The 11,824-nt window shown below is 42.7% G+C and overlaps 1 protein-coding gene across 1 annotated transcript; it reads left to right on the forward strand.

Moving 5' to 3' along the window:
- Positions 1 to 2,331: 2,331 nt before the first annotated feature.
- Positions 2,332 to 8,074, forward strand: LOC117825973 (ras-related protein Rab-1B-like). Its single transcript, XM_034701990.1, has 6 exons — positions 2,332 to 2,817; positions 4,889 to 4,961; positions 5,039 to 5,134; positions 5,245 to 5,340; positions 5,452 to 5,583; positions 7,292 to 8,074. Exons 1-6 carry the CDS (start codon positions 2,804 to 2,806, stop codon positions 7,523 to 7,525), a joined length of 645 nt encoding a protein of 214 aa, XP_034557881.1. The 5' UTR covers positions 2,332 to 2,803; the 3' UTR covers positions 7,526 to 8,074.
- The last annotated feature ends 3,750 nt before the right edge of the window (positions 8,075 to 11,824 follow it).

Here is an 11,824-nt window from a genome sequence, read left to right on the forward strand (position 1 = left end):
TGACTGATGCTCATAAAAAGGTTGTTGTTCTTTCTAAGATTTCTTGGTGCTGCGTTCAGGAAGTGTCCATGAGTGTTCACCTTCATGGATGTTAACATTATAAACCTGGATGTGAAACTCACTCAGATTCATCTTCATGATACCTCCGCTGTGTTTCCTTCACTTTCCTTTCCTTCTTCCCTCTGATACAGACACATCTGATTAGTCACCACTCCTCTGTGTAGGCTTCTCCTCTTTTCTCTACAGCTTCATTTTCTTTCTTCTTATTCTCTCCCTTTCCTCCTCCTCTCATTTTCCCACCCTTCCTCTTGCTTTCTAACCCTCTCTCCTTTTGTTAATGTCTTTCTCTCCTCCTTCTTTATGTCTCCTCTTTCTCTCCGTCCCTTCCCCCAGTTTTCCCACCTCCATGCTCCATCGGGGAGCTCCACAAAGCCTGCCTCTGCCCTGGCAACCACCGCGCCACCGCCTCTGCCCCGGCAACAGGCCGTCGTCAGGGCTTCTGACCCCTGACCCCATCACAGCTGCTCAGCCATCACGTATCCCACAATCCCCTGCTCTCTGCTCGCTCCCGTGACCAGGAGGTCACACACGGGAATCAGGCTGTGAATTAGACTGCATCACTTTCGCTTTGTGCTCTGTCCAAAAAAAAAGAGGAGGAGAGGAGGAGTCAGGAGAGAAGAGAATAAGGAAGGGCAAGTGGATTACAGAAGAGGAGAGGAGACAAGTGGAGGAGGAAAGTAATCAATGATGAAAAATTAGAGAAAGGTTAGAAGGGGATGAAAAGAGAAGAGGAGAAAGTTGAATTAACTTTTGATGAGAAGAGACGAGATTGATGCAAAGGAAGGAAAGGAGATGAAGTGAAGGAAGGTGCAGAAATAGGAAAGGAAACAAGGATGGAACAGGGTTTATTGAAGGAAAGTATTAAAAAAAGGTGATTGAATGTCTTTCAGGAAGAAAAACAGGAGGGGCATGAAAGGAAAGAGAAGTAAAAGAGAAAAGGGATGATAACCAAGAGTCAAAAGAGGACGGGAAGAGGAGAAGGACATTAGAGAAGAGGAGAGGAGACCAGTGGTGGAGAAAGATTTGAAGAGGATGAAAAGAGAGGAGGAGGAGGTTGAATTAAATTTTAAATTAAAGAAGAGACGAGATTGATGCAAAAGGAAGGAAAGGAGATGAAAGTGAAGGAAAGTACAGAAATAGGAAGGAAACAAGGATGAAACAGGGAAAGAAACAGCAAATAAGGAAACCAGAAAATATGGAAGAAAAGTCAAAAGAAAGCATTAAAAAAAAGGAGACAACAATGTTTAATAGGAACAAAAACAGGATCAGCACCAAAGGAAAGGAAGTAAAAGAGAAAAGGGGATGATAACCAAGAGTCAAGAGAGGGAGGGAAGAGGAGAGGAAAGGAAACAAGGAAAGACTAAGGGAAATAATTGGAAAAAACTGGAAAGAAAAGTTAGAGAAGTTCAGGTAAAAGAAGAAAGGGGGAAGGAAAGGAGATGAAAGTGAAGGAAGGTAAAGAAATAGGAAAGGAAACAAGGATGGGATATGATTTATTGGAAGGAAAGAAAAAGTAAAACCAGAAAATATGGAAGAAAAGTCAAAGAACAGTATTACAAAAAGGGTGATATCAATGTCTAACAGGAACAAAAACAGGAGCGTCACCAAAGGAAAGGAAGTAAAAGAGAAAAGGGGATGATAACCAAGAGTTAAAAGAAGGAGTGAGGAGAGGAAAGGAGACAAGGAAAGACTATGGGAGAAAAGAAGGGGAAATAAGAGGAAAACACTGGAAACAAAAGTTTGTGAAGAAGGCAAAAAGCGAGCAGGAAGGAAAGGAGACAAGAGAAGAGAAATTAGGAGACATAGGAGATAATGTAGGAGCTTAAAACCTCCTGCTTTGTGGAGGATAAATGATGCATTTCTAAACGCTCCACGATGCTGTTAAAGTGCAGAGATCATTCATTACTTACAGCATGCTTCAACACACAGCTGTGGGAACAACAACTCTGCATCCATTAGAGGAAGGATCAGCTGCATCAGTGCACCGAGTGTGTCCACAACAACAACAACAACAACAACAACAACAACACAGAGCAGTGAATGTGTGCTCGGCTCTGTGCACGTGAGATAAAGACAGTGAGAGTGTAAACGTGTGTGAAGGTCTGACATGTGTTTGTCTTTTAAATCGCTCTTCAATTTAAGATCCTGAAAGGTCGAGAGAACACAGACTCTTGGAGTAGTCGTTAGTTCCCACGACTTCCAAGTGTTGGCCTGTGGTTTTATGGATTGCTTCCTGGGTTTCAGAGGATCTACTTCCTGCTTCCTGGGTTTCAGAGGATCTACTTCCTGCTTGTTTGTTTGCAAGAGATGTGGTCGCTCTGGTGACGTAAGACATACAGAGAGAGGTCGCTCTCAGTTTAAAGGGATCTCTGTCACAAGCAGAAACAGTGTTGTGGTGCTCACCCCTGCAGAGACAGATCACAACATTAAACAGAAAAGGCATGAATGCTTTCAGTTCAGGTGAAGGTTTGAAGTGTTTACAGCAATGCAGAGTGTTTGTGAGTGTGTGCGTGTGTGTCTGGGTTCCAGGTGCTGTCCCCAGTGTAACCCGAGCTGGACTTTATTAATAAATAATGCATCTGAACCAGTCAGCTCGGACGGTATGTAGCCCCAGCTTCTCCTGCCATTCGCCCTCCGAAGGACAGACACAGGCAGCCTCACTGCAGCAGCAGCTTTCCCAACTTCAGGATTCAGTTTCAGCTATTTCTGTTTCGTCCTGTCGTCTGGATCGACGCCGACAGCCATGAATCCTGAATAGTAAGTGTTTCCTCCGTCATGTAGGTGTAAATATCTAGCTCCTTTAAGCATGCTGTGCTCTTACCAGACAACGCTGACACCTGCTCTTTGATACTGACTGCAGAGGAGAGGAACAGAAGTTAGGCAGCAGTGTGCTTCTTTGTGTTTGTGGATGTGTTGACGCTGCAGAGTAGTCATCAGAGCGTCACGGTTTACAGCAGAAGCCTGAACGCCACCTAGAAGCCTAGTTTTCTGCATTGTCAAGTAACTTGCATTCAGACCACTAGGCCCCTGTGGCTGATGGGTAATGTAGTCCTAGGGGACATGACAACAAACTTGCAAACGAGGAAGTGTAACTTTCTTGTGTTTTGCCTCTGAGTCTTCTGTGTCTTGCTGTGTTTTTGTTCTAATATGAACACCTAATATGACTCCCACAGTGTCTCACAGAGAGGTCCTGTCTTCCTTTACAATAAACAGGAACAATATAATCTCACCAAACGAACACAAGTGCAATTTTTATTAATGTGCAATAATTACTCATCTTGTTCCTGCCCACATTCTTTCTTCTGTACGTTGTTTTTTATTCACTCATGTCACTTCTGTGCACATTTCTTACGGTATCACTGGTCTTTAAATATATTTTAAATTGACTTATTCAGTTTGCACATACTTTTGTTTTTTAAATATATTTTTATTAGGTTTTTCTGCTGTATACATCAATTAAAAAGTGCATGTTACCCAGTTATATATTCCAATCCAATGTGTATTGAAATAAGTTATCTTGAAAATAAGAAAACAGGAAGGACTCATGAATTAGAAATGCAAAGGAAGGAAAGGAGAGGAAGGAGATGGAAGGTAAAGAAATAGGAAAGGAAACAAGGATGAAACAGGGAAAGAAAACGCAAATAATGAAACCAGAAAATATGGAAGAAAAGTCAAAGGAAAGTCTTTAAAAAGGAAAGTCTTAAAAAAGGGGACAACGATGTTTAATAGGAACAAAAACAGGAGCGGCACCAAAGGAAAGGAAGTGGAGGGAGGGAAGAGGAGAGGAAAGGAAACAAGGAAGGAATATTGGAGAAAAGAAGGGAACATAAGAGAGAAAAACAAGTTAGTGAAGAAGGCAAAAAGCATGCAGGAAGGAAAGGAGACAAGAGGAGAGGAAAAAGGAGACATAGGAGATTGAGTAGGAGCTTAAAACCTTCTGTGTGGAGAAGTACATAAATAATAAATAAATAATAAATAAAGTAAGAATAAACTAGTTAAAAAAATAAACAATAAAAAATATTTCTAAAGAACAAAATCTTGATATGATTTTTTACAACTTGCCCTCTGAAACATATATTCCATTAGCCATCAAGAGAGGGAATATAATTTAAAAATGACAGCACAGGACCCCAGGTCTTTTTAAAATTATTTAAACAACCTCTAGTAGTAAACTTAATTTCCTCTAAATAGAGGAAGGACATTAGGTCCTGTAACCAGGAATTTGTGCATTGCTAATAACTTTTATTTCATATTCTCTTTGTTGTTTGCACGATCTACTGCTGCTGTAACACTGTACATTTCCCCGTTGTGGGACTAATAAAGGACTATCCTATCTTATATTCAACTTAAAGATTGGTCTTACAAAGAAAAAATACAACTAGGAAAAAAAGAGAGCTCATAGCTGCTGCGTTGTTGCACGCCACCATCTTGGTTCCATAATCTTGCACAGCCTCTAAGCAATGTTTAACTACATAAGAGTACAACAGATGCTGCAGGATTTGGTGCCACTGAGGTACCTGCATGTTTCAACTCGTGTGTGTTCGTAACCATGAAGGTGTTTCACGTCTCGAGGTTCATCCACATGGTTGGTGATGTTGCACAAATATTTGTTTCTGAAGAAGGTACACTTGGTAATTTGTCCATTTCTGCAGCTGATCACACAAGGTGAACTTTGCCCATTTCAAGTTAACTTAAGGACTTAAGGAGTTGCAAACCAGCATCGTTTGAGAGATGTGTTTACTCCAATTATGACCTGTCATGACCACATGCAAAAAAGTAAACCTGCATGCAAATCGTAAAAACGTGTACCTGTATCTGTTCTCCTCAGTGACTACCTGTTCAAGCTGCTCTTGATCGGTGACTCCGGAGTGGGGAAGTCGTGTCTGCTCCTTCGCTTTGCAGTAGGTTGTTTATTTTAAACTTTCATTCATTCTGTTTTTAACATTTCATGTTAGCTCACATGTCACACATCTCCCAGGATGACACTTACACAGAGAGTTACATCTCCACCATCGGAGTCGACTTTAAGATCAGGACCATCGACATGGACGGGAAGACGGTGAAACTACAGATTGTAAGAGCCTGTTTTTCTTTAGACGTGGTCAAAACAGCTTTTGTTGAAGCCTGCAGAGTCATGGACAAGTTTCCCATGTGTGTGTGTGTGTGTGTGTGTGTGATTCTCAGTGGGACACAGCAGGGCAGGAGAGGTTTCGAACCATCACCTCCAGCTACTACAGAGGAGCTCACGGCATCATCATTGTGTACGACGTCACAGAGCAGGTCAGTGTGTGTTTCTGTCACATCATCCACAACACAATAACAGGAGAGTGTGAACATTAACTTCTCCTCCTCCTCCTCCTCCTCTTCTCCTGCTCCTCTTCCTCTCCCCAGGAGTCCTTTAACAACGTGAAGCAGTGGTTGGACGAGATCGATCGTTACGCCTGTGAAAACGTCTCCAGGCTGCTGGTGGGGAACAAGTCCGACCTCGTTAGTAAGAAAGTGGTGGACGCTGCTACTGGACAGGTAACAGGCTCCACACGGGGCAGAGAGCTTCTCCACTTAAATGTTTCACCTCCAAACAACCCCTGACATCATTCACCATGCTCATCAAACACCAGGAAACAAAACTGGATGCCTAAAAATGGAAAGACAACATTACTGGTGTTACTGTTTTCCACTTTTAGAGCAAATGTGAGGCAGGAGACGCCCGGTGGAAGGACACATTGTTCCCTGAGCATTGGCTGCACATTACAAGTTTCCACCATGAGGTTCCTGCTCAGCTGTTCTGAAGAGTTTGGCTTTTTTAAATCAGTGCCTTGTTTGTTTCAGGACTCAAAATTGTGCAGGAGGTGGATGCAGCATATAGGAGTAAGAAGTGTCAGTCACAATGAAGTGCCCTCAAGCACATCCAGCTATATCCTCTATTTTACTGCACCATCATTTAGACAATGTGCATCATGCAGAGTGAAAGAGGACTGAAGACTAGTGATTGTGACCTGAAACTCACCAGGGACATATAAATAGAGTCATCAAGTAAAGTGAGAAGTAGGGAGGAGGATTTTCTGCGTCTACTTCTGTAGAATTGGATTTCCTGCAATGAGGGGAGTCGCCCTCTGCTGGCTGTGAGGTAGAACACAGGTTTAAGTCCTTTACATGAGGTAAAACTAAAAACTAAAACATGTAAATAAAACAAAACTCGGACAGAGGTGGGGCGGGGGGAAAGGTCATGTGTTGTATGCTTTTTGGAACAGGAAGGTCTTGAGGTGGTTTTTGAATGATTGAAGTGAGTCAGAGTTGTGGATGTGTGGAGGGAGAGAGTTCCAGAGAGTCGGGGGCAGCGATGGCAAAGGCTCTGTCCCCCCAAGGTGCGGTGTTTGGACTTGGTGATAGGAAGACAGGAGGTTGGCATCTGAGGATCTGAGGCGGCGAGATGGGGAGTGGCGTTTGAGGAGGTAGGTCAGGTAAGAGGAGGCGAGGTTATTGAGGGCTTTGTAGGTGATGAGGAGGATCTTGAAGTGGATTCGGTGCTGAATGGGGAGCCAGTGGAGGTGCTGAAGGATGGATGTGATGTGGGCTCTGGAGTGGGAGTGGGTGAGTAATTGGGCAGCTGAATTTGGGACATATTGAAGTTTTTTGAGGTCGGTGGAGGGGAGGCCGTAGAGAATGTTGTTGCAATGGTCAAGTCGGGAGGTTATGAAGGCGTGGATGAGGGTTTCTGCAGCAGAGGAGGAGAGAGAAGATCTGAGCTGTGCAATGTTGCGGAGGTGAAAAAGGATACTTTGGTTGCATTGGTACATTCTGCATACACCACATGCAAAAAGTAATGCTAACATTACCAGAATGATATTTTAGCAGCATGTTAACGTTTCACTTTGACATGCAACTAAAGAGAAACATCCTTTACCTGCACTCAATTTCATTAACACCTTTGTCTGAAGACCAGACTCACTTTGCAGATTTAAAATGCCATATAACTCAAAAGTTGTAACGCTCTGCTGTAATGGATAAACATCTGAGACTCTATAAACATCTCATATGCAATATTCATTATCTTACATGTTACTGTATCTTTAATTAAAGGCTGAATGTGTGAATGTATGCACTCATTTTGATTATGAGTGCTTTAAATCACTGATACTTTACTCAAAGAGTTATGAATGCAAACATCTCACAAAGTCTTGAAACTGTGACTTTGCACATTTAAAGTATCTGGTTTCTTGTTCTCCTCCAGGACCTGGCCTCGTCTCTAAAGATCCCCTTCCTGGAGACGAGCGCCAAGAGCTCTGATAACGTGGAGAAGTCCTTCCTCACCATGGCCTCTGAGATCCACAAGCGCGTGGCCACTGAAGACGGGGGCATGCAGGGTGACGGGAAGGAGACCAGGGCCCAGAACCCTAAGATCAACAGCGCCCCCTTGTGGCTGGGAGGGGAAAAACAGACGCAGGATGCCAGTAACTGCTGCTGAGCAGGAGATCTCACTGTGCTGACATGAATGCTATGATATGTACATTTTCCAGAAGAGGAGGAAGTATCTGATTTTAAACACATCCATAGTATCTGGACTGTGTGAATGTTTTAACATGTTTGCTATTGATGTAAAATATGACTTTTCTGGATTTAGCGTGACGAGAATATATATTTTCTGAGGTTGATATTTTTAAATTGAATGCACGATGACATCACTGTTTTATTAAAGCACAGATGACCAAAAGTCAGCCGTTTGAACAACAAAGAAAATACGAATTTAAACATTCAGGACGAGTTTTATATCCAGAGGTTTGTCCTCAGTGTCATAACTTTACCTCAAGATAAAAAGACAACAAGAGGAGTCTCAATATTTAATGACATTAGTTCTAACATCCCATGAAGATAGTGTACTTTGATACAGCCTGAGCTGTTGCTACAGATGAATGTTGGACCTCATTCCCCTTAAGGATAACACTTTGATTTATTGTATTTATCAGATTCTGTTGTGTTTTGTTTATGTCAATAAAGAAAAATAGATTCTCATGCATGACAAGGCCTTACATTAATGTATGTTGACATGAGCGATTATCTCTCTGGTTACTCTTGTCTGACTACTGTCTTCTTCAACAACACACACTGACTGAAAAAGGAGGCAGAATATATAAACCATAGTGTCCCATCACTCAGACATTTAGTAGAGAGATGTATCAGCTGACTTGTTCTTTCATTGAAGTGCAAAGAACTGCAGCTCCTTGAGAGTCCACTTGAGGCTGTCAGGTTAAGTCAAAGAACTCCTTTAGGTCTCATGTTTACAGCTGAACTGTTTACAGCGATGAGCAACAGATCATTTCCTGATTCATGACATCTGTAGGGGGGAAGAATATTTTACTATGCATCAGATTGGATTTTTTTCAGGCTGATTTATACTTAGCCTACAGGAGCTACACCAGAGGTCCGCGTAGCTCCTGTACCTACGCAGAGGCCTACACACATAGCTGACTTGCACCTCCTCCAAAATGTAACTAAGCATAGAATCAATGCGGACTGCAAGCCCTGTGATTGGTCCGCTCGGCGGCATTGTATTTCATTTACAGCACTTCCAGGATCCCCGCTCATCGGCCGTGTATTTCATCTCCTCCTCTCTATTCTTCCATGTAATCATGTCTGGGTAGGGTTATGCACAAATTTGCATAACTAGAGAATAGTTAAGTTGACCTAGCTAAGCAAAAGTGAGTAAAGTCAGTGTTTGACATGGCGAGCAGGATCTTTGGGCTTCATAACACCTCTTCAGAAACCAAAGGAGGTCATAGAGACAACGTCCATGTGTTAAACAGTCTCTGGTAGAATCTAGTATTCTTGGCTCACAGTGTCTTTGCCTAAGATTTGACAGAGTCTCTTGAAACAGGCTGACCAAAGCAATAGAATCTGTCCCTTAAAGTTCAAGGAAAGCTGGACAGAAACACTTCATGTATCGGCCCTTTGAGGTCAAATAATAACCCCATGAATTCTATCTATCAAAGGGAGCTTTGCACGCTGTGTTCAGATGTATTCTGGACCAATAATGATGTGGTTTCTGTAGTCAAGATAGTAGAGTGAATGATGGTGATATGTAGTCTTGTAGGAGCATACATATTGATGCCCTCTCACTGGAATGGCGTCAGAAACCAAACAGGAAGTGGAAGAATACAAACACAGGTGAGCTGTTGTTGGTTCTCCTCCCACTAGATGTCAGTCTCGCTCTGCCTTTCAGCTCTGTTGTGGTTTCTGAAGGTACACACTGATAAACTGAGCCTCTTTTTTTTTTTTTTACAGCATCAGGACCTCTCATTCTAGTGCTCTGTTTTTTCTCCAGCTCTCTCTCCTCCTGAATCTCTCCTCCATGCTACCTTTTGTGTGTTACCTCCACATTCTTTCTCAAGCTCTCCATTTTTCTGCCAGCCTTTTCATGCATCCTCCCAATATGTTAGATATGTTCCTTCCACACGTGTCATTCCATGTCTTTGACATGTCTGCTGCTGGTTGCTGATTTGTTAGTTCGGCTGTCAGTGCACAGCTCAACATATGCTGCAACATCCCAAACGTCGTCCCAGAGTAAGCAGAGTCGTTTCTTGGTTTTAAAATTGTGAGAATTCTTTCAGGACTGAGCACATTAAAAATATCTGGGTCAAAAATAATGTGTATGCATTGACATGTAGCACCAGCATCACATTAAGAACAACAGAGACTTTATGCAAGCTGGACTAATCTGGTGCATCGTTTCTCTCATGTCCATCCAAAATCAAGTCCCTACACCTCCTCTAGTGTGATCCTCTGTTACACTGCTTACACAATACTGCCACCTACTGGCTTCTATTAGTGTTACAAGTCAAAAGCAACCAATGCTGACACAGCAGAGGCCTCAATTAGTTAGATTCATCCCAGCATTGAGGTAAAACCTGCAACAATTTAGACCACATTATGCAAAGCAAGTGTTGGTCAATAATGACAGCCGTGTAAAAACCTCCATGTGTGACACGTGATAAATCAGAGTCTGGAGATCTATGCATGCTCAATGTCCTTTAATAGATAAAGGTTATACAAGCTGCAGGAACTGAGCCCTTAAACATTTGCTCTTGGAAAAAGCACGTGAAGACAACACACAGTATAATATCTCCTTCTCTGCTTTCTGTGAGCGTGCTCCCTCGGTGTGGGTATTTTTAGTCATATTGAAGATGCTCTTGCATCTCGGGGCCCTGGAGTCAGTGCTGGGAGTGTTAGTGTTGGAACAGACGAGCATTAAAATCTGCTTTAGAAGCAGATTTCCTTTTACAAGCAGTTAGATTTTTACTTCTCCTTCAGGAGGCACGCAGCGGTCAGGATAATAAGGCTGATTGATGCTGGTGGTGAAGGGTCAGCATATCCGTCATCGGGGGACCTATTCCTGCACCGGGGGAAACTGTGGAAAGCAGGACGCTGTTAGGCGGTGCTTACTTGTATTTATTTAATGGTGATACCTCTTAAGGTTTATTGAGAATGATCGTAATATGAGTCACTGTAGTGTGATGAAACCGGCGTTATATGTGAGGGGCTGTTGTTGTTCTGAGACCAGTGTTTATGCATTTTGATATATTGCATTTGGGGCACAGACAGCCTGGTGGTTACATCATTGCATGCACCTCATGAAAAGAGACTGTTGAAGGTCTCTCTTCCTGATTTCTGACTCTATCCACTGCCCTGCTTCTCTAACAAAAGACACACAAAGCCCCATACAGTCAGTATGTTCAGGTAATAGAGCCATATTGTACATAAGTACCGTGACACATATTGTTCCCTCTATGTTGCATTCAAGAGGCATCAGGTGGTGTTTCCTCACCTTTCAAACACTGACCTAATTGGATTTGAGGCTCACCTGGTGCATTTTCACACCAGCTGATGACTGAAGAAGAGCCATCACAGCTGTGTGGATCAAAGCTGTGGTCTACCAGGACTACATGTGTTCAATTTCACTTCAGTACTGATGCAGAAATCAGGTCAAAAAAAAAGGGAAGACACAACTGTCCCAGTTTTAGGCTTGAGTACAGACAAAAGATTTACAAAATTCATGCTCAGATGTCTGTTTGCTCCAGAAATGAAAGAATAGTTTTAATGTTACGCTTGTTTGAAGCATTAGGCTGCTTGTCTTGGTCTGTCCCCCTCATTATAAAGCTTAAGGAAACTGCAAGCAGGGAGGAAAGTAGTCTCTTTAAAGCATCCACCAATCAGGTTATTGACACAACCTCTATCAACCAATCACCCTGCAGCTGTCGGACTTTGAATCCTTTCTTCTCTCTGCTCCTTCAGTGACGTTTCAGCGTGCCACCTTCGTCCACCTCAGTCACCTGCGCTCCTTATCACCAGTGTCCAGGTTTAGTTCTTCAGATGTCCATCCCTCTTCACATCCTGCATCCTTCTTTCACCACCACCATAAAGGACGAGGCTCCATCAGGGTTATCCTATCCTGCAGTCGGCCTCCTCGCCTCTCTGAAGATACAGAGTCTTCTTGAGGGGATGCTTTAACCAAAGGCATCCTCCTAAATTAAGTGACTTATCCATTATGATATAAACAAAGCAGCATGGGTCTGAATTCAACACTGATGTTTTATAGCTAACAGATACTGTCTAAACATCTCCAGCAGGCCTTTTTACTTCTTTGGAGAAGTATCCAGAAATGAAACGATATTTTCAGAGTAGAGACTCGAGCAGATGGAAGCTTGGTGTCAATACTAATATACTGCATACAGTCAGTGATGCATGGACTTGAATTAAGGTTTGGTAATAT

This window comes from Notolabrus celidotus, chromosome 14 (genome assembly GCF_009762535.1).
Source record: "Notolabrus celidotus isolate fNotCel1 chromosome 14, fNotCel1.pri, whole genome shotgun sequence".
NCBI lineage: Eukaryota > Metazoa > Chordata > Actinopteri > Labriformes > Labridae > Notolabrus > Notolabrus celidotus.

Excerpts from the sequence above, each read along its gene's own strand:
- LOC117825973 (XM_034701990.1), top strand. Across the intron at positions 4,962-5,038 it reads GTCTGCTCCTTCGCTTTGCA|GATGACACTTACACAGAGAG; the intron begins GTAGGTTGTTTA and ends CACATCTCCCAG. Across the intron at positions 5,341-5,451 it reads TGTACGACGTCACAGAGCAG|GAGTCCTTTAACAACGTGAA; the intron begins GTCAGTGTGTGT and ends TCCTCTCCCCAG.